The 26,713-nt window shown below is 45.9% G+C and overlaps 1 protein-coding gene across 2 annotated transcripts; it reads right to left on the bottom strand.

The window, feature by feature from the left end:
- Window positions 1–413: 413 nt before the first annotated feature.
- Window positions 414–4,076, bottom strand: LOC119276527 (probable choline kinase 2). 2 transcript variants are annotated; one of them, XM_037557597.1, is made up of 7 exons: window positions 3,458–4,076; window positions 2,125–2,246; window positions 1,841–2,039; window positions 1,315–1,432; window positions 1,182–1,229; window positions 1,006–1,106; window positions 414–919 (listed from the first exon to the last, which is right to left on the bottom strand). In XM_037557597.1, exons 1-7 carry the CDS (start codon window positions 3,848–3,850, stop codon window positions 824–826), a joined length of 1,077 nt encoding a protein of 358 aa, XP_037413494.1. In that variant the 5' UTR covers window positions 3,851–4,076; the 3' UTR covers window positions 414–823. The 2 variants fall into 2 exon arrangements, with proteins under 2 accessions (XP_037413494.1, XP_037413493.1); XM_037557596.1 differs by having other exon boundaries at window positions 1,006–1,229.
- Window positions 4,077–26,713: the final 22,637 nt, after the last annotated feature.

Here is a 26,713-nt window from a genome sequence, read left to right as displayed (position 1 = left end):
TGAAGAAGTGTTTTTTATAGCCATTACACTTGGAGAGAAAATGCAAAAAAGTAGAGAGGGAGCAGGTGAGAGCTTTTGTCAGAAAGTGAACTACCACCCCAGGACGAAGCGGGGCCGTCCGATCGAAGATCGCCGGCAACTGCGTGCTCTACTTGGCGCCATAAGTAAATGTGGAATCTGTTGGATCGAGGATGAATGGACCAGTTTGAATCTTCAGCGAAAAGCGGTAAGGTAACAGTTAACTGAACTTAAAAACAGTGTTGATTTCTTCAGTTCAGGGCCCAGCAATTTCAGTGATAACGCCGTCTTATTATCGAGAACCACAAAGACTCTGCAGGTTTTTCAGCAGTTCAGCCATGCGTATAGTTCAACAATGCAAGTACCGTCTCCAAGCTAGTACACTCAAAGCACGGTTTAGTCAAGATCACATACTCAATACTTCTTTTACGAGATGTCTTATAGTACATACATTGTTCATAAGTATACATAAACTAGTAACACAGTCACACTAACACCGCCAGCGGTGCTTAGGAGAACAACATACAAAATGCAACTTCGAGGCTTTATCATCGTTGCGTCGAGGCTATACCTATAAACAGTTAATCAAAGCCCTCATAAACAGCTTCCTTCCTGAAGCTGGACCTTGTGAAGGTTCGAAATGGGAACGTCTGACCCTGGAACGGGCTTATGCTTCCTCGCAATACTATGCTTCTGTCATATCCTTACTGTTATATCCCAGCCAGGATATGTGCATCAGTAACACTGCACAGCTTCTGTGCAGCACAGGCCCTCAGGGATTTCCCGAAGCCATGGGTTTAGCTATTCATGAGGTTAGGACCGCAGGCTTCTTCTGCCAGTACTGCTCGAATCTCTGCCTTGCATACTCCTGGTAATCGAAGTCGATGTCGTTGACACGATCCTGTAAAGAAAACAATGAAAGTTAGAAGATAGCAGCGCATATGATTACAGTGATGGCTAGATTGGCGAACCCGAATATGAACTCACCGATATTATTCCCCAGAGGCCCCAAACCAGATGACTGGCGAGCGTGTACTTCTCCACGCTCTGGAGCAGATTCTCCACCTCCTCCGCTTCAGGTTCCTCGCCTGCCCAACAAAGCTGTATCAGCACGAAAGGAATCGTCCGACAATCGAACCAAGATAATTGAGTTTTGTACTCACGAGAAGTGCTCAGGTAAGTCTTCACGAAACGCCTCTGCTCATCGATATCTGCCGCAGAATAGAAAGTTAACAATAGTAATAAGCTAGAAGGCTGAACGAAAACACAAGCAGAGTTAAATGGGGAATGCAATACCTGGATATTTACTGTAGTCCAGTATATGAGGCTTTTCCGAATGGTAATCTGCCGCCATCTCGCAGAAATGGTTAGCGATGTCATATGCAACCGGGTTGAAGCTTGCATACTCGTAGTCCTGTAAGCACACGAGAGGGCAGAAAATAAGATCGAACCAACTTGCCAACTATATTTAGGATGTCTGACAGTTTGTTACAAGGTTGGATAAAACTTCAGATTTCCTTAAGAAACTGTCATGACTCATGGGAGATCGCTATACAGCATATACAACAAGAAAAGAAAGCATTGGTTCTTCATGCTGCACGTACTCTCCAAGACTAAAACTCTGTATGTAGTGGAGGCGTGACACCTTAGGATGTCTGAGTCATAAGGAACAAAACTGAAGACAAGGTTGCATGAGATGAGAAACTTGGAAGTTCAGCCTACCAAACGTGCAAGAGAATCCCCATTTGCATATTTTACATGATTCCCATACACCAAATAATTAAGACTATAAGGAATTGCTTTTGAATGCATAGAAACTCACAATGATGGTCAGCATGTTGGTCTCTTCATCCATCATGATGTTGCCATACTGTAGGTCATTGTGGCAGAAACCAATCCAGTGGTGGTAATCCCCTGAGAATTCTTTCTCCAGCGAGGCGATCTCGTTCTCCAGGCAATCCAAGCGTAGTTCGTCCGCTTGATCGGTCGGGCACAGGTTCTTGGCAGTTTTGAGCCAGTTCCTTCATAAAAATTCACCAGGTTCAGTTCCATACTTGTAAGTTGTAAGCAAATCATTTGAGTGCAAGAACTGAAGATTGTCCTTACTTCAGTCTGTCCCAGAGGAGCACATGCTTGGGACCAGGCATGTCAAGGTTGTGGAATTCCCTCAGTTTTGTAGCCACCAGAGCTGAAATTTCAGGATTGCGTAGGTCGGGAGCCGACAGCGTCTGAAGAAACAATTGCATTAGTTTGTGTTTACAAACAGATGGATAGTTTGGCCACCTTGGTAGCAAATACTCCTATCATTTTCCAAGGACAGCTTTAGCAAAAAAGTTTTGATAGCAATGAACCGTATTCCATTCCCACCCCTTTCTGTTCGCCCAAGAAAACAGCACAAGATACTCCCTTTTATGAGCGCGACGCAAATAATGAAGTGATCTGGAGAATCTAGAACGTGCTACGGCGCCCTCTCATCCTCTGGCTATAGCATGACTCACACTTCAAAGGGACTTGGAAAGTGACTTGGACCATGATCTGCCTAAGCTACTTCATTCTAAACATACTTTGCCACCAACTGAGTTGGTTTTGTTCTGCCAACTTGGTCTTCTGTCTGCTTTCTGAAGTCAAATCAATTGCTTTCATGCCATGGCTTTTCTAAGAGAGATGTTCCCCGCGGTCGTATGTGCAGTTATAGATCATCGACTACTTGACAAATACGACATCGTAAGCTATTGACTTCACACCACAAATTTATCGACGTGACAAGAAATAATCTAAGGAAGAGAGATTTCATTTGATGACATAGCCTTGCAAAGAAAAATATTGTCCACGTAACACACATTTCTGGGACATGTCGCTAGTGAAGAAACAAAAGGTAGCTTTCGACTAAGTCACATGGGACATAAATAATTCCGGTTAAATGGGAGTTCATTGACTAATGGCTTGAAGAAGCGTTTTCTTTCTGAACTGATGGATAAGACTAGATGTAAGGAATTATCTAAAATTTTACAATGCTAGATTCCCACGGCAGAGCATTCAACGAAGGAGAACCACACTACAATAAATTAGTCGGCTGCATGCTATTGCTAGTAGAATCTCCTAAAGTAGTATCAAGAAAGCAGTAATTTAAGCCTAACTTGCATATTTAATTTGACAAGAACAAATTCCACACTCCCGGGTCCTGGTTAACTTTAGAACTAAATTTACTAAAATTCCACCAGACGCGGAGTGCACTGAAAATAACTGAATCATTCGTGCAAAGAAACAAAGTGGCATGAAAAACTCTTACAGAAAACAGAGTAATTTGGCAGTTCGAGAAAGAAATTCGCCAAGAAACAGAGGAGACCCAGTTCTGAAATGGCCTTTAAACCAAGAAAAACTGAAAGGAAGAAACAATTTGATAGAGTAGTTATTTTGTTCAGACGCGTTATGCACGTACCCGTGCGTGGATGAACTCCTCGACGCGGCCGTTGGGGAAGCGGCCGAGGAGTCGGGGGCCCTGGCCGTGGCGGGACATGCACTCGAAGGTGCGCAGCTCGTCCTCGCGGTCGAAGAAGAGCTCGACGCCGTCGCCGTAAATCCGCACGAGCACCTTCCTCACCTCCCTCTCCTTGAGCGTCCCCGCCTCGCCGCCGGCCGGGGCGGTGAGCCAGCGCACCTGGTACACCTCGTTGGTCATGGCGCCCTTGAGCGGCACCACCTCCAGCGCGCGGCAGTCCGCCACGTTCGGCCACGCCGCGGCCAGGTCGTGCAGGAGCCGCCGCGCCTCCTTGGGGATCCTCGCGGACTCCGCCGGCCTCTGGACCTGGCTATGGTTCTCGATCGCCACCATTCTCGCTAATCACGTCTTCTGTTCTCTTCTTTTCGCGCCCGATTCTGGAGCGGAAATGGACAATCCGGTGCTTACGGCTGATCTTTCTGTTTCTTTTCTGGTTTGGGTATTCTTCTTGTTCTTGGTGAAGCGAGATTTTTTTTTTTGAAGTTTTGGTGAAGCGAGATTGGATATAAAGAACTAGGCAGGCGTTGCAGCTGCAAGTAACAGGGAGGTTTTGCTCTGTCTGCCGTGTTTTGCGATGGTTTATGTGGTTCGGGCGCGCATAAATAGAGGAGAGTCTGTTGCCGGGGGTTTTCCAGATTCCCCCTCCATGGTTTCTGCCGTTCTATGTGAGGACATATCCTGGTTACCACAACGCGTTGAGTCGTTGTTTCCCTTTTTCTTTTCTTTTTCTGGAAAAACGTCTCATATATTGTATACAAAGAACACTAGAACTGAAAGTTACATTTAGGTCCATAGAGCACTTAACGATGACTATAAACACTAAAGCAAGCCGTGCTGCCGTCATCACCCCTCATTCACCGGAGCCGGGTAAACCAACAAAGACACTCGAGAAGTCGTCATTCCACACGCCCTTCGACCACTCTGGAATCACCACCGGAAAGGGGGCTAGACGGAGAGAACCTTATTCTTGCTTAGTAGGGAAGGTTTTGTGAGGTCAAACAAAATGGACAAAATCATACTCTCCTCCGCCGTTTCACAATATAAAGCACAGTTTGACCCTATGAAATTGTAATAGTAAATCTCACATACAATATAGTAACGGTTATTCCCTCCGTTCGAAATTACTCGTCCAAGAAATGAATGTATCTAGATGTATTTTAGTTGTAGATACATTCATTTTTGTGACAAGTAATTCCGAACGGAGGGAGTACAATACAAAAGGTACTTTTAAATATGAATCCAATGGTGTATATTTTGTGTAACATAAACTACATATTATTTCACTAATTGTTGGTCAAAGTATTTTTGAACGCCAAACTACGCTTTATATTTTGGAACGAAGGTAGTATGACTTCTTATCTACTTTGAGATAGCAGATAAGCCAAAGTAGTAGAAAGAAACACACATAGGCTTTGCGAGTATAATTGAACTCCTATCAACCACACATGTGTAAAGTTGTCGGAATCTCAATTTTATCAAACGATTCTACAATCTTAGAATCTAAGCACACATGGAAAGTTGGCAGAATCTCAATTCTATCATAGGATGATGTGTTTTTAACAATCCAAATTGATTGGATTGGCTCTACATTATTGTCAGTACAATATATGATTTTATGATTCTAGGAAATTATTGCCGGTATAATAATGGGTTAATTTCATAAATGCCACTCGAATTTTGGTGATTCTGAGAAATGCCACTGCAATTTCCAAACTTTGAAAAATGTCATTTCCAGTGGCATTTTTCAAAGTCTGCAGTAGCGTTTTTCGAAGTTTGCAAAATTTGTAGTGGCATTTTTCAAAGTTTGGAAATTGCTGTGGCGTTTCTCAGAATCACCAGAATTCAAGTGGCATTTATCCAATTAACCCATAATATGTGATTTTATGATTTCTGGCAACTACCGTGAGACTATCAATCTTATATGCTGAGTAAAAAAGAAATCTTATTTTAATAAAGTTTGACCAGCCTTTTTTAGGCACAAGAGTAAGTTCTGCCTTACTTTATAAAGTTTGACTAGCCTTAGTAAAGATAGAGAATATGGAAATTAGTTCCATGATTCATATAATGATATTGATCTGGTATTGTGGTTGTCCATTTTTTCATATATATACTTGGGCAAACTTTATGATGTTTGATTTATGATAAATCTTATATGCAGAGTAATAAAGAAATGAAAGGAGACTACGACTACCGGGAAGTCAACTCCAACATTTAACATTGGCAAGTGAAGCAAAATGGCGCGGGTTTTTTCTTTGATGGAGTATTTCTCAATATGAGTACAATTTTTACTCTCTTCAATTTGCCAACTACTAGTGCCTTCGTGCATCATGGTAGCTGTGGTGGGTCAATGCTATGGCTGCACCACCACCGATAATGCTGGTGTGGAACGTACGTGGATTGAACTCCACCGCATGGCGTAGCTCGGGTTTTCAGGTAGTGGAGGCGGCAAGCATTGTGTGCCTTCAGGAGACCAAAATGGAGATCATGTCGAGTGAAATTGTTAAGCAATGCCTGGGGAATAGATTTGAAGACTTTTACTATGTGCCAGCCGTGGGCTCGCGTGGTGGTATTCTACTAGCGTGGGATAGAATGGTAGTTTCGGCTTCAAATAGGCATGTCACATCAAACACTCTAACTGCGTTATTCAGACATGGAGAGGCAATGTGGTGGTTGACCGGTGTATACGGGCCGCAGAGTGATGTTGAGAAGGTAGAGTTTTTGCAAGAGCTAAGGGAGGTGCGTAATCTTCACGTTGGTCCGTGGGCAGTTGTGGGGGACTTCAACCTTTTGGTCAACCCAGAAGACAAGAATAATGCTTTGATTAACAGAAGAATGATGGCTAGGTTCCAATCGTTGCTCAATCGCTTGGAGCTCAAGGAGTTATACTTGAACGACAGGAGGTACACCTGGTCAAACGAAAGGAGAAACCCCACCTTGGAGAAAATTGACCACATCTTTGTTACTAACTCTTGGGAAGATAATTTTCTTCGGAACTTGCTGACGGCACTTGGCACGGCAGTCTCAGATCACTCCCCCCTTTTTGTGGATCTAGATGCAGACTTTCATGTGGGCAAGCGCTTCAAATTTGAAAGCTTCTGGCCGAAAGCGGAAGGCTTCCTGGACGCAGTTCAGGAGGCGTGGAATGCGATACCGTCGGAGGGGGACCCTTTCTTGGTCCTGGATAACAAGCTTCATGCAACGGCCAAAACATTGCAAAGGTGGAGTGACAAGTGGATAGGGAATGTTAAGCTTCAACTTTCCTTGGCGATGGAGATCATTGGGCGGCTTGATAAGGCTTCTGACACGCGCTAGCTGTCGGAGAGTGAGCACGGATTAAGGAAGCTACTGATGAAGAAACTACTAGGCCTCTACTCGCTTGAGCAATCCATTGCGAGGCAGAGATCGCGGGTTTGGCAACTCAAAGAGGGGGAGGCAAACACGGCTTTCTTCCAGCGGTAGGCAAGGCACAGGCAGAAGAAGAATGTGATTCGTCACTTAGCCATGAGGGGGTGCTATACACGGGGCAGGAGAGCATCGCGAAGGTGGTGGATGATTATTATGATGCACTGTTTGGTTCTTCGGCTCATCGACTGACATCGATCAACTTGGACTTGCTTGATCTCCCGTCCCAGGATCTCACGCATCTCGAGGCCCCATTTTTGCAGGAGGAGGATGAGAGGATAGTTAAAGCAATGCCTTTAGACAAGGCGCCAGGCCCGGACGGTTTCACAGGCCACTTCTTTGTGTCTTGCTGGCACATAATCAAAGTTGATTTTATGAAGGCGCTGCAGCAGTTCCATGCGGGATACATGAGAGGGTTGGCATCCATCAACAAGGTGCTAGTTTGCCTCCTTCCCAAGGTCCATGGTGCGGTGGATATAAAAGATTTCAGACCGGTGAGTCTTATAAGTGGGCCAGTGAAGATCTTCAACAAAATTCTGGCAACCAGACTTGCGGAGGACTTGCCGAGGTTGGTGGGTGTCACGCCCAATATGCGACCCTATCCAAAAGGAACTCGAAGGTCCCACCAAGGATAGACCCGCATATTGAAACGCTTTTGCAAGGTGGATATCATTACATCAACATTACATAATAGATGGGGATACATACATAAGACATACAATGCCACACGAATACAACAATACATCATACATAAGAGCAACATCCGACTACGGATGAAACACAAACAGAAGCTCAAACGACATCCACCCTGCTAGCCCAGGCTGCCGACCTGGAATCTATCCCTTGATCGAAGAAGAAGAAAAATAAGAACTCCAAAACAAGCAACATCGCTCTCGCGTCAAGATCATCGCATAACCTGCACCTGCAATTGTTGTTGTAGTAATCTGTGAGCCACGAGGACTCAGCAATCCCATTACCATGGGTATCAAGACTAGCAAAGCTTAAAGGGAAAGGAAGGGGGTAAAGTGGTGAGGTTGCAGCAGCGACTAAGCATGATACGGTGCCTAACATACGCAAATAAGAGCGAGAAGAGAAGCAAAGGAACGGTCGTCAACTAGTAATGATCAAGAAGTGATCCTGAAATCCTGCTTACGTCAAACATAACCCAAAACCGTGTTCACTTCCCGGACTCCGCCGAAAAGAGACCATCACGGCTACACACGCGGTTGATGCGTTTTAATTCAGATCTGGTGTCAAGTTATCTACAACCGGACATTAACAAATTCCCATCTGCCACATAACCGCGGGCACGGCTTTCGAAAGTTTATACCCTGCAGGGGTGTCCCAACTTAGCCCATGATAAGCTCTCGCGATCAACGAAGGATATACCTTCTCCCAGGAAGACCCGATCAGACTCGGAATCCCGGTTTACAAGACCTTTCGACAATGGTAAAACAAGACCAGCAAAGCCGCCCGATGTGCCGACAAATCCCGACAGGAGCTGCACATATCTCGTTCTCAGGGCACACCAGATAGGTCAACCTACGAGTAAAACCAGCCCTCGTGTTGCCCCGAGGTGGCCCCGCAGTCTGCCCATTTCGGACCAACACTCGAAGGAGCACTGGCCCGGGGGGGTTAAATAAAGATGACCCTCGGGCTCCGGAAACCCAAGGGAAAAAGGGCGAGGTGAGGCAAATGGTAAAACCAAGGTTGGGCCTTGCTGGAGGAGTTTTATTCAAAGCGAACTGTCAAGGGGGTCCCATAAATCAGCCAACCGCGTAAGGAACGCAAAATCCGGGAACATAACACCGGTATGCCGGAAACTAGGGCGGCAAGAGTGGAACAAAACACTAGGCATAAGGCCGAGTGTTCCACCCTTTACCAAGTATTTAGATGCATTAATTAAATAAGAGATATTGTGATATCCCAACATAATCCTGTCCATCATGGAGAAATCTTCAACTTCACCTGCAACTAGCAACGCTATAAGAGGGGCTGAGCAAAGCAGTAACATAGCCAAGCAACGGTTTGCTAGGAAGGGTGAAAATGTTAGAGGCTGACATGGCAAATTGGGAGGCTTGAAGAACAAGTGATAGGCAGCGCAGCAAAGCGATAGAACGAAGCAACTAGCATAGCAATGATAGTAGTGAGATCCAGGGTAGCGGTCATCTTACCTAAAATTCTGCAAGGAAGAAGAACGAGTCCATGAATAAGATGAAGCCACGAAGACGAACCAAGCGTAGACAAACGAATCCTCATGATCGCAGTGCAACAGGAACTAAGAAGCAACACCGGAAAGAAACAAACAACATAGTAAACACACAAGCATAAACATGACATGATGCACAATCAGGTATGATGCATGACAAGGTTAAATGAGCATGGCATGGCAAAGTGCACAATCAACACTACAAATTAAGTGGAGCTCAATATGCAATGAGTTGCATATTGACAAATCACCGCATGACTTTTTTAGTTTAATCTCGTTTATGCTACTCATCAATATTAAATGTTGTTAAACATGGCAAGAGGTGAAGCTTAATTAAACTACCTATCTAGGCAAGTTTAAATGAGGCCGGAATAACAAACAACAATTCCGGAAAATCCCCATATGCATATTTTAGATTTAGTGCTGTTCTGCCCTAAACCATATTTTATTGTTGTTAAACAGGAAAATAAAGTGCACCATGTTAAACTAGGCATTTTTCCACCCCATTTACATATAAAGTTTATTTAAAATGGAGCTACGGTTAATTAGTTATGAAATAAATCATTTTAGCATGGCATTTGAGCAAATTTAAACAAACAACAAGTTAAACATTTTGAACATGGATGAAAACAACATATTATGAAACTAGATGAAAAACTAAGCATTTTACATGTTTAAATCATTTTAATCCGATGCACCATTTGTGAGTTATTAAATGCATGAACATGAGGGTGCAATCTGTAAATATGCAGTTTTTGGATAAATAGCTAAAACGTCCAGAACGAAAAAAAACGATGCGGGCCAAATCTGCAGTTGGGCCAACAGTGGAAGGGGGGCGTAGCGGTGGCTCACCATGGGCTGAGGCCCAGCTGGTGGAGAGGAAGGCCGGCAGGGGGCGTTGGGCCGAAGCCAGGCTGGGCCGGAGGCGCTGCGGCTGGCACGGGTCGCGGTCAACGCTCGGGACGAGCGAGACGCTGCTGCTCTCGTTCCTGAAGAACAGAAACAGCAGCACCATGGTGAAGCAGAGGCGCTGGCGGCTGGAAGCAGAGCTCTGGCGAGCGGGACGAAGGGGCGGCAAGGCGAGGGACTTGGGTGGCGGGAAGGACCGAGAACGGCGGAGATGGCCGGAACTCGACGGATCTGGCCGGCGATTGAACTTGGCGCTCGAGACGGACAGGAGGGCGCCATCCTCGTCAGGAGCTATTGAAGACGATGGCGACAGTGAGAGAGAACTACGTGAGAGAGAGAGAGAGAGCAGAAAGCAGAGGAGGCAGGGAAGGAGGGCGGCGACGGAACTTGCTGGTCGGGTGGTCGTCAGTGGAGCTACTGCTCAAGTCGACGACGAAGACGAGTTCGCCAAAGGCGTGGGTTGGAGTAGAGGAGGAAGGGGCGGCGCGTGAAGGAGGCCAGCGGAGGAAGGGCATCTCAGGCGCACTCGGGGTCAACGATGACGAGCGCCGTGGGGCTCGGGTGTGGCTCTGTGGTGGCGCGTTCCGGCGATGACGACCGGAGCAGAGGAGTCGAGGCCGCGGCGGGGTCAAGCTATTGCATCCATGGCGTCCTGTGGAACAGAGAGAAGAAAGGGGATTTGAGGAACCAAAGAGAGAGACAACTCGAGGTGGAGAGAAGGAAAGAGGGGCACGACCTGGTTGGCGACTGCTGGACTCCGGCGAGGTGACTGGTTGGCTCGATGAAGAAATTGAGGAGGGGATCGAGGGATGCTCGAAGGAGCTCGCTGGTTGGGTGAGAAGGGGATTTGGGAGGATCCCGAGGCGGAAGGTGAGTGCGGCGGCGGCAGGGACAAACTGCCTAGAAGTTAGGGTTTGATCCCATTTAGCAAGTGGGTGGATTATATATATATGAAAGGGGATGATTTGGATCCTCTGATCGCGATCAGGCGGTCCAGAATAAATAGGTAGGGAGTCCAAATAAGAAAACGAAGATATTTTAGGGATGTTAGGAGATGATCCGGATCCATTGGTGATGACTGAGCGGGTCGGGTTTGGGGCAGGCTCGGACGCGCGCGCGAGGGGGGCTGCGAGCTGGCAAGAGAGGTTAGGTGGTCACGGTCAAGAGGGAAGTGAAAACCCGATTGGTCTTGGAACGGTCAAAGGAGGCAAGGGGGACTCGGCAACTACGAACGGGCTAAGAGTTTTATGAAAACATGCAGATGCAAAGCGCATGATGCTATGAGATGAGATGCCTGACATGAACAAAATGCAAAACAAAAGACAAAACCCAACCACGAAGGAAATATCATATCGCATCTCCGGAAAAAGCAAGAGTTGGAGTTACGAATGTGGAAAGTTGTATCCGGGGCGTTACAACACTCCACCACTACGAGAGGATCTCATCCCGAGATCTAGGATGGCACCGGAGGGAAAAGGAAGAGGACGATAAGAGGTAAACTAAATTGCTTCTTCGACAAACGAGTGAAACCATGAACCTTTAGAGGTTGAGCAAAATGAAAGAAAGAAAACAACGAAGGTGAACAAAGTTGAAAACACTCCGTTAGAAAAGAGGAACAAGGGATAGGACTAGAACCAGGAGATTTAGTGATAAGATAGATATTGAAATCACTCCGGTTAAAACTAGATAGAGAAGGAATAAGATTGATAAAATTTGGGCAGCACTCTGGCTGAAAAGAGATGCAAGTCTTGATAAGATGAAAATAACTTGAAAAGATGATACAACACTCCGGTTAAATGGATAAGCACGAAAAGAACATGATCATCATAAAACGAGGTGACGGGTGAAGAGCACAACATCACAATGCCTCCGTAACAAAAGAATAGAGGTTAGACCGTTGGGATAAAGGGACGGAGAAGAAAATGACAACTTTTGCCACAAGAGAAGTTGGAAAGCACCCTTCCAAGAAGGTTATAATAGAGTTATTGGAAAACCAACAACGAAACGAATAAGCTTGTAGTGGGCTTATGGAAACATCTCAACACTTGAGGTGAAATTCTGCCACTAACGAAAAACAATTGCTTGTTTGAGATCAATGAAGAGATGAAAACTGCTTTCGCCGAGAGGATAGGAGAAAACTCGGATCATTGATAAGCACCACAAATAGCAACATTCCTTAGGGAAGGCTTTAGGTGAAATCTATACCAAGATAACTCCAAAGAAGAGTTTGATGGATTTAAAATACCTCATTCTTGACAACATGTGAATCGTGAAACCTAAATAGAAATTGCCAAGAATAATATAACACCACCTCAAAATATAGGGTAGAAAGAATTGCACTTCGAAATGCAAGAAGAAGAATACTTGATCTCCTCAAAACAAAACATGTGTTGAGCACCATGTTTAATTTTGAGTATAGCTTGGCGGATCATAACTTCGAGGGAAATCTTGAAGAATAATTGAAGAATGAAAAGAATCCTTCATGAACCACCATGTAGATCCTCCATGAAGAACTCCAGTAATAAAAGGATGATAGAAAGAAAGGGAAGTTGAAAACACAAGGTGAAGCCTTGCAATAATTTAGTTGGATCTTCGTGATGAGATAATGCGCAAAACTTGGAACTCCAGAAAAGAAAAGATGGAGCATCTCGAACCGAGAAATGTGACATGATGACCAACGATGGAAAGAAGAAACTAGATCCCTTGGATGAAACAATAATAAGAATTACGTTATGCGTATCCTTCACCAATTTAAATTGATGACAAGCAACAGATTTGGCATACTACTTATTCTCATTGAAAAAGGATTAAAAGAGATATAGCACGAACTTGAGAAGGTATTTATGGAACCACTAGTGGGATTTGGAAACAACAAATGAATTGATATGATAACGAAGGAAGAGAAATCTGGAACGAACCACCGTAAGAATTGAAAATGAAAGTAGCAAAGGCACAAATCACCGGGAAGAATTAGAAAACGAATGAAGATACTTGAGGGGATTTAGATACATGAGAACGAAGAGATCATGAACTGATTAGAGGGTATTTGAACAATTCACCGGTAAGATTTGGAGAACGATAGCTACACGCTGAGAATGCAGAATTATGACATGATGGCCTTCAGAGGAAAGATGGAAACAACTCATGAAATGCTCCAGATGGTAAGAAAAGAATTGTCACAATCAAAAACAATTATGAGGATGGCATCAAGCTTGAACTACGCCTCTTTGGAAGAAAGGGTAAGGATTTAAGAGGAAATCTTCTTTGGACTTCAAAATTCGAGAATGACGACGTGAAACGCCACCATGAATTGTTGAGACACTCCAGAATGAAAATTAGAAAGGTTGAACCAACGACGAAAGAATTTGAAAGATCATGGAAAAGGACATTTGACTGATGATAATTCATTCTTACATCAAACTTTGAAATGAATTTGGGAATAGCTCCGGGAAAATTAGAAGAGTCAGGTAAGATCCTGGGAAATGACCTGTGGGTTAGGGCCCACTCAAAAGATACACCGTTGAACGATTGATTGAAAAGGGGGGTTGCCCCGGTTGAATTAAATGACTTGAATGAGATAACAATCTCCAAATAGCTTGAACGGATTGAAAATTGAAACATGAGTCTTCTGAGATATCCTCAGCACTCCGGATAAGAATAGAGAGAGGTGAACAATTAAGAGGTGCACCGACATGGAAAAACATTTGAAACGAGGAAAGGGATATGATCAACACCGAAAGCTTGAATTAAATCCACCGGAGAAGAAAAGAGACAGAGAACAATAGACTTGAAGCTCCGTTAGTATCCTCCTAAGAATCACCGGATAAGATCATTGATGGAAAAGAATTGTCACAGCCCCAGATCAGCCCTTGTTTGTTTTTGCTTTAGCATCCATGCAACATGTTTAAATTTTATGAAATTTGAAATGGGGATGACCAAGCCCTAGCACCAAAGCATTGCAAATAGGTTCAACTTCAAAATATTTTCAAAGAACCCAAATTGGTTTGCAAAAATGTTCATGATTACTGGAAAAGGGTGAAAACCATATCCAGAGATGATGGATATTTTTCCAAGACATTTTTGGAATTTTGATTAAACCATATTGTATTTGAATTGGGGCATTTAAATACTGTTAATATTTTTAAATGCTCCAACAATTCTGAAAATAGTTGAGGGCCTCTGTAATAATTCAGTTAATGTCCACAACTATTCTCAGGATTTATAAAAAAATGATTTAGTGTCTAAAACTAAATCAAAACAAACTACAGAAAATAGAAATAGAAAAGAGGAAATAAAAGAAAGGGAGAGAAGGCCACCAGGCCACCTACCTAACTTACCTGGCGCCCACCTACCTGGCCCAGCACGGCCCAGCCCATCTCCACTCCCCCTGTCGTCTTCCTCCTCGCCAGAAGGACCGAGGCGTGGCGCGCGCCCGAGAGGCCTCGGCCACCTCCTGCTTCCCCTGGCCACCTCCTGCTTCCTCCTCGACGCCCCGGTGACGCCACGCGCCTCCCCGACCCCCTCTCACCTCTCCCTCACTCGCTGCACCCTCTCTCCCTCCCCTGACTCCCTTTCCCGAGCTCACCCGAGAGTCGCCGTCGCCGCCGTTCGCCATAGCCGCAGCCACCAGCCCTCCCTCGCCCTTCCGCCAGTTCCAGAAGCTCCGCCGCTGACCTCTACACCGTCCCCGCCAAGCCACACGAGCGGACGCGCCCTGCAGCGGCTTCCCCGACCTCTTCTTCAAGCTTCGGCCGCCGAGATCGCCGGCGACCGTGTGCCCTCCCTGACGCCTCCCCGAGCTCCCCGAGGCCACCGTCGCAACCCCTGTGAGCCTCCGGTCGATTCCCCTCTTCTCCCCGCGTCGATTTCGCGCCCTAGCCACAGATGCACATAGCCGAGTTGTGCTCGCCGCCGGCGAAGTCGTCACCATGGCTTGAGCAAGCCCAGCTTGCCCCTGAGCATGTCATCGCGCTCGCGCTGCTCCCAGGAGCCGATCTAGCCCACCCATTCGTCTCACCGTGCACCACAACGCCGATTCCAAGCACACCCGAACTCCGGCCGCCGCCTTGGAGCTCGCCGTCGTCGGCTCCGGCCACCATAGGTCCGGCCACCACCACCGTTCTACGTGTGCCACTGCGTGCATTTGAATGCAACTAACCGCGCTCGAAATGATGCCCTGAGGGCGATTTCCGAAGCCCGCCGCCGCATCTGGCCTCGCCGGCGTAATGTCGCCGGTGGGGTTGACCCACTTGACCACGGCGGAACCCCCCCTGGGTCGATGACAGGTGGGGCCAGCCCCTGTTAATTAGTTTAGGTGTTAGATTAGTTAACACTAATTAATTTAGTTACTTATTTAAGCCACTGATATGTGGGCCCAGCCCCGCTGACATTTTCGTTAGTATTAGTTTAACCCTAATCAACCCGGTTAACCAACTGAGTCACTGACACGCGGGACCCACTGTCAGGTTTGACCTGGACCCGCCCAGTTGACCCTGCTGACGTCACCGTGACGTGGTGCTGACGCCATAAATCATTCTGGATTTATTATTATTTCAGGAATTTCAGAAAATGCCCTAAACCTCAATAAATCATAGAAATTCAACCGTAACTCCAAATTAAATAATTTATATATGAAAAATTATCAGAAAAATTCAAGGAATCCATATGTACCATTTTCATGCATGTTAGAACAACTTATAGCTGCTGTTTAGCACAAATCAATTAAATGGCATTTAAATAATCATATATGGAGTTGGAGTTTGAATCATGTATTCAAACCAACTTCATTTAAATCATAGCTAGGTGCATTAGCCCAAAACACATTCATATTGCCATGTCATAGCATGCATCATATTGTGCATTGCATTGATCGTGTTTCTTCTGTGTTTGCTGGTGTTGTTCCCCCTCGATAGACGTTGTACCGACGATGTGATCGTTGACACTGATGAAGACTCAATGTTATCTTCAGAAGTGCCAGGCAAGCAAAACCCCCTTGTTCATTCCGATACAATCCTACTCTCTCGCTCCTGCTCTCTTTTAATGCATTAGGACAACAACGATTCAACTGTTACTTGCTGCGGTAGCTGAACCCCTTTATCCTTTGCATGACCTGTCATTGCCATAGTAAATAGATGAAATCCACTAGCATGAGTAGGAGTTGTTTGAGCCCTGTTGTGCCTACTCATTCATGTTTGTTTGTCATGCCTGCTACTGCTTAGAGTTGAGTCAGGTCTGATTCATCGGGGATGAATCAGAGGTGTGTGAACATGTCCTACTATGTGTGAGCTAAGTGTGTGAACACGATTTGGTAAAAGGTATCGGTGAGAGGCCATGTAGGAGTACATGGTGGGTTGTCTCATTGAAGCCGTCCTCAGGAACTGAGTTCTGTGTTTGTGATCCATGATTCAGCTACTACCATACATTGGGCCCTGAAATATGACCCCGCTCGACTTCTTATTCACCCTTGTCCTCTGTCCAGGAGTTGCAAGTAGTTTCTGGTGTTTGTAGTATGCTGGAGGCCGTGGACAGCGCTGACCGTAGGGGTGGGCTGTGATGCGGTAGGCACGTGGCCGGGTATACCGGGCGCCCGTTTGGTGTCACGGAACCCTGTTCATATTGTTTGGGGCTGTGAGCGAAACTCCGGCCGGATCTCCTCATGGATGGAACCCGAATAGGCGATAAACCTGGACTAGAGACTTGAGTGTTTAGGTAGGTCGTGGTCTACACCCACGTCGGCTTTCGCTTGAAGTCTGCCGAGCACATGTCATGTGCAGACGCTAAGTAGTGGAAACATGTATGAAGAAGTACACCCCTGCAGGGTTAACATCATCTATTCGAATAGCCGTGTCCGCGGAAAAGGACTTCTGGGTTGCTTATATCAGTTCATAGACAAGTGAAAGTGGATACTCTAAAATACGCAAGATAAGCGTGAGTGCTATGGATGGTGTTCTCGTAGGGAGACGGGAGCGGATCCATAGTGGTGTATTGATATGGTGAATATGTGGACTCGTGTGCGCCACCTCAAAAGAGTTACTTGCAGTCGTAGTTTAGGATAGCCACCGAGTCAAAGCTGGCTTGCTGCAGTTAAACCCCACCATCCCCTTTGTTGATAATGATGCATATGTAGTTAGTTCTGATGTAAGTCTTGCTGGGTACATTTGTACTCACGTTTGCCTATTTTATGTTTTTGCAGAGAGACTTCAGTCTCGCTAGTAGTACCGCGTGGACTTCGACGTTTAGCTTGTTACCTCAGCTACGATCTTGTGCCTCGGCAGGATTTGGTAGATAGCCAGGCTTCTCAGCCTTTTTCATTTATAGATGTCTGTACTCAGACATGATAGTTTCCGCTTGTGCTTTGACTTGTATGCTCTGATTGTTGGGTCATGAGACCCATGTTTGTAATATCTCGCTCCTCGGAGCCTAATGAATACTTACTTGTGTCGTAGAGTCATGTTGTGATGCCTTGTTGTATTTGCACATATCGAGCATATTGTGTGTATGATTGAAATGCTTGGTATGTGTGGGATCTGACTATCTAGTTGTTTATCCTTAGTAGCCTCTCTTACCGGGAAATGTCTCCTAGTGTTTCCACCGAGCCATGGTAGCTTGCTACTGCTCCGGAACACTTAGGCTGGCCGGCATGTGTCCTTCTTCGTTCCTGTGTCTGTCCCTTCGGGGAAATGTCACGCATTGAGTACCGGAGGCCTGTTAGCCCGCTACAGCCCGGTTTACCGGAGTCCTGCTAGCCTAGTGCTACAGCCCGGACCCACTTGCTGATGACCGACACGTTCGATGCTGGGTCATGGATGCCTGTCCCTGTAAGTCTGTGCCACTTTCGGTTTACGACTAGCCATGTCAGCCCGGGCTCCTTATCATATGGGTGCTAGCGACACTATCATATACGTGTGCCAAAAGGCGCAAACGGTCCCGGGCAAAGGTAAGGCGACACCCGTGGGAATACCGTGCGTGAGGCCGCAAAGTGATATGAGGTGTTACATGCTAGACCTATGTGGCATCGAGTCGGGGTCCTGACAGCGTTGGTATCAGAGCCGGACTGCCTGTAGGTTCTCCAAGCCAAACTGGTCGATGTTGAGTCTAGAAATTCTTTAGTTATATGTAGGGGAATTGTTTGTGGGTTGGAACGTAAGGCTCTTTTTACTCCTTATACCTCATGCCCTTCTGATCTGAGTCATCTTATCTTTTCTACGGGGTTAAGGAACTAGGCTATCTCTTCTTTCTATCAGGATCACGTGTTACTAATCTGCAGACTTGTAGGATTGATGGTTCTAAGCTTGAGTTCAGTTCCTACTACTTCTGTATGTTATCTGTTGATCTCGGAACCTTGCTATTGTGATGTTGAGTGGTTATGCCACCATTTTTGTGAATGTCTCAAATCTTTTCTGAGCATTTACAGCCGTTATGCTGTCCGAGTCATCCCAGGTTTCTAAATAGTCTGATGCGTTCGCAAAATCCTTTCCCTCTGGTTTCGATGTTCCTTTATGCCAGCTCAATCACACTAATTGTTGAGTTGAGGTATTCTATTGCCTTGACATTTATGTTGGAGTTATTATTATGACCCTAGGTGTCTCAGGGGATCATCTAGTGGTCTAGCCATGATTGTGTCCTAGTGTGATGCTTCTGGCCTTTATTCTCGAAAGCATCCCATGATGCTACTTAGTAGTAGGTATTCTATTCCTGGGTTCTTGAACCCGAGATTCACCCTACTTACATCATGTTGATAGTGTTGCTAGTTCCTTTAGGATATCAGTAACCTTTGCGATAGTCCTCGAGGTTCATGGTACATCCTTCTTCCAATTACCATGAACCATTCTTGGCAGGAGTTCTTCTGAACCAAAAGATGACAACAAGAGTACTCTTGAGGAGTTCTCCATTCTATATTGTGACTCTGCCAGCTCAACCTTTCTGCATGGGTTATCCGGAAGAATTATGTTGAACTTGGTTCGACATACTAATCTATGCATCCACAACTCAGAAAGTTATATGTTCCTTTGAGTTGTCCCTCTTTAGTTGTCTACTGACCTTCGTCTATCAATTGATAGCCAAGAGTATGCGTGCGTTCGTTTATCGATGCCTATTACTCTTGTGGTCCGTCAAGCCATTCTATCGTAGAATGACCAGGAGAAACAAACTCCAGTACCTCTTCCATATCCAGGATTGGGTCAAAGAAGTTGTGCTCCGCAGATCAAAATGCCAATCCAGCTTTTGCTCTGTTCTACCTTGGAGTATTACCATCTTTATATCGGGATTGTTATAGGAATTGCACACCATCCTATGAACTCTTGGTACAGTGATACTTCTTGCCATCATTATTCATTCCTTGGTTCCTGTGTTATTATAACCAGAATGTCGACAAATGAATCATGGCGTGTGAAATCAATACTGCTAGCAACTCCATTGCTTGGTAGTTAAATGGACGATAACCTCATTCTTAGCGTGTAGATTATTGAATCGTCACCCTAAGGTTGATTGTGCTACCTAGTCCTTATTTCTGGTGCACTCTCCGATCAGTGAGTTAGGATAGTGCCAATCCTTGCTTATTTGATCATGTCGTCTTGCCCTCAAAAGCAAGATTGTTCTCGAGCTTAGTAACATACCGGTGGTTCGTGACTTTCCAAATATCTTCTTGGAAGTGTTACCGGGTTGTTTCCTGACTGTTATGTTGAGCTCGTGATCAAGTTGGTTCCTTGTGAACCACCCTTTCTCCAAGAATCTGTGTTGGATATCCCTGAGCTAGTTGGTTAAGCTAGACAACAACTTGGAGAATTGGAAGATAAAAGCTTGCCTGACTTAGTTCGTTCCAAAGGGATATTCTTGTGTAGTGTGTGTTGAAGAAAGATGATATCTTCATCGATTGGTCCCTGTGATCGATTGTTGGATCTATTATCTTACCCGAACCCTTGATTGAGTATGGGCTATCGTCAAATCAAATCAGAACCAACGATATTCGTAATGTTGTCTTACTCGTGGTTGATCCCTCGAGCATACACCATTATATCTTTTGGGTCTGACCAATGCTATCACTTGTTCACTTAACTATGGAATTCCTTTTAAAAGGAAACCCAGATGAATAGTTGTTGAGCCCATTGACAACATCCTTATCTCCTCCATGATCTTGTTGGACAACAAGTTAGTGTTGGAAACTTTTGAAAGCATTTTCCTCATGCTAGATCATGAAGTATGTGTTTGATGAAAGGAGTGACTTCCTCTTATACACGTGCATTTGGTGAAAGTTGCCTCCGTGAAATTGAGAAAGTTAGTTTTGCTTCCTCTGGAATCATCCCAAGTCAGTCATGCATACGTGCGAAGAATTATGTGGTTTGAAGACTTGCAACCTTCAATCTATATGTATCCCTAGCACACCAAGCCACTGATTGATCTGTTCAAGGAGAAGGAGTTCCTTCATAAGAGCTAATCCGGACTTATGTAGGGACTTCGATACCCTCGTTGATGGTTCCCCCTCCTGAACTCGGTAGTGTTTTATTATAAGACTACTTTGTGGTCATGTTTGTCTTGGACAACATGTTCACATGTTTGTAGCAGAACCAGCTCATGTTTTGGAGCTTGCTATCGTAGTTCATTTCCCGAGAATCTTGCAACGTTATCTCGTCGAATTGTGTTGCAAACTTTCATTTATATTCCTAGGCTCGATGAGTCTAGAATATTCTGACACCAACCAGATCTGAATCTCAGGCAGATATGATGGTTTGGAACCTTTCCCAAGAACTATAATATCGGTCCCGCGAAAACCGGTAAAGTGGATGTCGTGGCCAACACACCCCGACGGGAGACCTAATATTGTAGTATCTTGATTGGAGAAGTTGGCCACCTCCCCATAGGGATTTCGTAGGATTTACTCCCTAGTTGCCCCTATGGATTTCTGTATTCCGAAGTCCGACCTTCTTACTTGATGTTCTAGATATCAAACCATATCTATGAATGGGTTACACTAGCACATCAAGGAGAACATTAGAAGCGGAGTGCTAAATGTCTCTCGGTCGATCATCTAGATTTTATTTCCTTGGCCCCGCCAAGGGTGAAATCTAAGAAAGTGTTATCTTCCTTTGCATCTGCATCCTCCATCACCATTCATCATGGTAGTAAGTTGTGTTACCGGACCCTTGACACGGATGTTGGTAAAACCTTGATGATTATGGAATTGCTCAAGTTCTTGAGAGCACGCGCAAGTGCTAGGTTTGATCGTCGGCATTAACCGTATAGTGCTCTCAGTTTCCTCGGCAATGCTATGACCTTTTCAAATAGTGAATTCACTCTCTATTGTTGGGTTCTTCCCCAGTTACCAGAATCATTCCCAGCATTTGCATTTTGTTCCCAGCTTGCACCACCAATGTGCCATTCTACCATGGGTCTCTTCCATTTCCGGTGGAAAGCAAATTCATCCATTACGTTATCTTCAACAAGGTAATCCACATCATCCAAGTCCGAGTATGCCATTCTACCGACCCCCTCCAAACGATCGCTCGAGAATTGCCTTAGGCTGGTTTTAAGAGTTCCAATGATCCCTGAATCAAAGGTAATTCTTTTTGCCACTTAAGGGGATATCTCCACGAGTCACCTTCCCTAAGGTGCATCGTTGTGGTATCATGGCAACTCAACTCCTCGCTGCGCTGACAACCGTTTACTACTCTGTTAAGTGTGGAGTTGTAGTCTACCTGGTAAACCTCGTCATCTATCTCACTCCATTTCTTCAGATCTATGCTTCGTCTCTCAGCTCGAGAGATGTTGCTATGTCTCATTCCGTGGGTTAATCCTGAGTTGTTCGACCTTCGAGAAGAACAATTCTTTTAGGGTCTTTCCTTTCCTCTCGTTGTCATGATAGTTGGAGTTCTCAGAGCAAGACTTCGAGACAATGATGGTGAACGAATCAACATTCAATTGAAGTGCAACCTGGATCGTGAAGATTGTACTAGTTTGCGTTCCCCCTTCACCTTACCCTACGCTTGAATCTCGGGACGAGATTTTTTGTTTAGTGGGGGTGAGCTGTCACAGCCCCAGATCAGCCCTTGTTTGTTTTTGCTTTAGCATCCATGCAACATGTTTAAATTTTATGAAATTTGAAATGGGGATGACCAAGCCCTAGCACCAAAGCATTGCAAATAGGTTCAACTTCAAAATATTTCAAAGAACCCAAATTGGTTTGCAAAAATGTTCATGATTACTGGAAAAGGGTGAAAACCATATCCAGAGATGATGGATATTTTTCCAAGACATTTTTGGATTTTTGATTAAACCATATTGTATTTGAATTGGGGCATTTAAATACTGTTAATATTTTTAAATGCTCCAACAATTCTGAAAATAGTTGAGGGCCTCTGCAATAATTCAGTTAATGTCCACAACTATTCTCAGGATTTATAAAAAAATGATTTAGTGTCTAAAACTAAATCAAAACAAACTACAGAAAATAAAAATAGAAAAGAGGAAATAAAAGAAAGGGAGAGAAGGCCACCAGGCCACCTACCTAACTTACCTGGCGCCCACCTACCTGGCCCAGCACGGCCCAGCCCATCTCCACTCCCCCTGTCGTCTTCCTCCTCGCCAGAAGGACCGAGGCGTGGCGCGCACCCGAGAGGCCTCGGCCACCTCCTGCTTCCCCTGGCCACCTCCTGCTTCCTCCTCGACGCCCCGGTGACGCCACGCGCCTCCCCGACCCCCTCTCACCTCTCCCTCACTCGCTGCACCCTCTCTCCCTCCCCTGACTCCCTTTCCCGAGCTCACTCGAGAGTCGCCGTCGCCGCTGTTCGCCATAGCCGCAGCCACCAGCCCTCCCTCGCCCTTCCGCCAGTTCCAGAAGCTCCGCCGCTGACCTCTACACCGTCCCCGCCAAGCCACACGAGCGGACGCACCCTGCAGCGGCTTCCCCGACCTCTTCTTCAAGCTTCGTCCGCCGAGATCGCCGGCGACCGTGTGCCCTCCCTGACGCCTCCCCGAGCTCCCCGAGGCCATCGTCGCAACCCCTGTGAGCCTCCGGTCGATTCCCCTCTTCTCCCCGCGTCGATTTTGCGCCCTAGCCACAGATGCACATAGCCGAGTTGTGCTCGCCGCCGGCGAAGTCGTCACCATGGCTTGAGCAAGCCCAGCTTGCCCCTGAGCATGTCATCGCGCTCGCGCTGCTCCCAGGAGCCGATCTAGCCCACCCGTTCGTCTCACCGTGCACCACAACGCCGATTCCAAGCACACCCGAACTCCGGCCGCCGCCTTGGAGCTCGCCGTCGTCGGCTCCGGCCACCATAGGTCCGGCCACCACCACCGTTCGACGCGTGCCACTGCGTGCGTTTGAATGCAACTAACCGCGCTCGAAATGATGCCCTGAGGGCGATTTCTGAAGCCCGCCGCCGCATCTGGCCTCGCCGGCGTCATGTCGCCGATGGGGTTGACCCACTTGACCACGGCGGAACCCCCCTGGGGAGATGACAGGTGGGGCCAGCCCCTGTTAATTAGTTTAGGTGTTAGATTAGTTAACACTAATTAATTTAGTTACTTATTTAAGCCACTGACATGTGGGCCCAGCCCCGCTGACATTTTCGTTAGTATTAGTTTAACCCTAATCAACCCGGTTAACCAACTGAGTCACTGACATGCGGGACCCACTGTCAGGTTTGACCTGGACCCGCCCAGTTGACCCTGCTGACGTCACCGTGACGTGGTGCTGACGCCATAAATCATTCTGGATTTATTATTATTTCAGGAATTTCAGAAAATGCCCTAAACCTCAATAAATCATAGAAATTCAACCGTAACTCCAAATTAAATAATTTATATATGAAAAATTATCAGAAAAATTCAAGGAATCCATATGTACCATTTTCATGCATGTTAGAACAACTTATAGCTGCTGTTTAGCACAAATCAATTAAATGGCATTTAAATAATCATATATGGAGTTGGAGTTTGAATCATGTATTCAAACCAACTTCATTTAAATCATAGCTAGGTGCATTAGCCCAAATCACATTCATATTGCCATGTCATAGCATGCATCACATTGTGCATTGCATTGATCGTGTTTCTTCTGTGTTTGCCGGTGTTGTTCCCCCTCGATAGACGTTGTACCGACGATGTGATCGTTGGCACTGATGAAGACTCAATGCTATCTTCAGAAGTGCCAGGCAAGCAAAACCCCCTTGTTCATTCCGATACAATCCTACTCTCTCGCTCCTGCTCTCTTTTAATGCATTAGGACAACAATGATTCAACTGTTACTTGCTGCGGTAGCTGAACCCCTTTATCCTTTGCATGACCTGTCATTGCCACAGTAAATAGATGAAACCCACTAGCATGAGTAGGAGTTGTTTGAGCCCTGTTGTGCCTACTCATTCATGTTTGTTTGTCATGCCTGCTACTGCTTAGAGTTGAGTCAGGTCTGATTCATCGGGGATGAATCAGAGGTGTGTGAACATGTCCTACTATGTGTGAGCTAAGTGTGTGAACACGATTTGGTAAAAGGTATCGGTGAGAGGCCATGTAGGAGTACATGGTGGGTTGTCTCATTGAAGCCGTCCTCAGGAACTGAGTTCTGTGTTTGTGATCCATGATTCAGCTACTACCATACATTGGGCCCTGAAATATGACCCCGCTCGACTTCTTATTCACCCTTGTCCTCTGTCCAGGAGTTGCAAGTAGTTTCTGGTGTTTGTAGTATGCTGGAGGCCGTGGACAGCGCTGACCGTAGGGGTGGGCTGTGATGCGGTAGGCACGTGGCCGGGTATACCGGGCGCCCGTTTGGTGTCACGGATCCCTGTTCACATCGTTTGGGCCTGTGAGCGAAACTCCAGCCGGATCTCCTCATGGATGGAACCCGAATAGGCGATAAACCTGGACTAGAGACTTGAGTGTTTAGGTAGGTCGTGGTCTACACCCACGTCAGCTTTCGCTTGAAGTCTGCCGAGCACATGTCGTGTGCAGACGCTAAGTGGTGGAAACATGTATGAAGAAGTACACCCCTGCAGGGTTAACATCATCTATTCGAATAGCCGTGTCCGCGGAAAAGGACTTCTGGGTTGCTTATATCAGTTCATAGACAAGTGAAAGTGGATACTCTAAAATACGCAAGATAAGCGTGAGTGCTATGGATGGCGTTCTCGTAGGGAGACGGGAGCGGATCCATAGTGGTGTATTGATATGGTGAATATGTGGACTCGTGTGCGCCACCTCAAAAGTGTTACTTGCAGTCGTAGTTTAGGATAGCCACCGAGTCAAAGCTGGCCTGCTGCAGTTAAACCCCACCATCCCCTTTGTTGATAATGATGCATATGTAGTTAGTTCTGATGTAAGTCTTGCTGGGTACATTTGTACTCACGTTTGCCTATTTTATGTTTTTGCAGAGAGACTTCAGTCTCGCTAGTAGTACCGCGTGGACTTCGACGTTTAGCTTGTTACCTCAGCTATGATCTTGTGCCTCGGCAGGATTTGGTAGATAGCCAGGCTTCTCAGCCTTTTTCATTTATAGATGTCTGTACTCAGACATGATAGCTTCCGCTTGTGCTTTGACTTGTATGCTCTGATTGTTGGGTCATGAGACCCATGTTTGTAATATCTCGCTCCTCGGAGCCTAATGAGTACTTACTTGTGTCGTAGAGTCATGTTGTGATGCCTTGTTGTATTTGCACATATCGAGCATATTGTGTGTATGATTGAAATGCTTGGTATGTGTGGGATCTGACTATCTAGTTGTTTATCCTTAGTAGCCTCTCTTACCGGGAAATGTCTCCTAGTGTTTCCACCGAGCCATGGTAGCTTGCTACTGCTCCGGAACACTTAGGCTGGCCGGCATGTGTCCTTCTTCGTTCCTGTGTCTGTCCCTTCGGGGAAATGTCACGCATTGAGTACCGGAGGCCTGTTAGCCCGCTACAGCCCGGTTTACCGGAGTCCTGCTAGCCCAGTGCTACAGCCCGGACCCACTTGCTGATGACCGACACGTTCGATGCTGGGTCATGGATGCCTGTCCCTGTAAGTCTGTGCCACTTTGGGTTTACGACTAGCCATGTCAGCCCGGGCTCCTTATCATATGGGTGCTAGCGACACTATCATATACGTGTGCCAAAAGGCGCAAACGGTCCCGGGCAAAGGTAAGGCGACACCCGTGGGAATACCGTGCGTGAGGCCGCAAAGTGATATGAGGTGTTACATGCTAGACCTATGTGGCATCGAGTCGGGGTCCTGACAAGAATGGAGAGTCTTCCCCTCAATAAAAGGATACTTGATTAAGAAATCTGAGTCCTTGAAGAAAAAGGGTGGGAGGGCGGGAAAACAAAGGCAACTTGGGGCTGATGGAATGGACACCATTGAAAAAACTTAGAAGTGATCTTGCGGATGTTGAAACGATCGGATCCACTTGAAGAGAAGCACACCAATTGGAAAGAATTGACATGACAATCCCGATGATCAAAAGGATTAGTACTCCCATAGAAATATGAGAACACCGTTTAAAAAAAGGTATGGAATCAACACTTGACATCGAAGCAAATCGAATACCACAAATAAAACAAAACAAAGGATTTGTCTTGCAGAATAAGCCAGAACAAACATATGATAGAGATTTTGTCCGAAGTTTTCATGGTGGGGCCCACACGGGCTCGATCGTACAGCACCATCATGTACAAGGCAGTGCACATGACATACGAAGTGTCCCCGAACCG

This window comes from Triticum dicoccoides, chromosome 3B (genome assembly GCF_002162155.2).
Source record: "Triticum dicoccoides isolate Atlit2015 ecotype Zavitan chromosome 3B, WEW_v2.0, whole genome shotgun sequence".
NCBI lineage: Eukaryota > Viridiplantae > Streptophyta > Magnoliopsida > Poales > Poaceae > Triticum > Triticum dicoccoides.
Note: the sequence above shows the minus strand (reverse complement) of the source record. Positions and strands in the feature narration are given on the sequence as shown.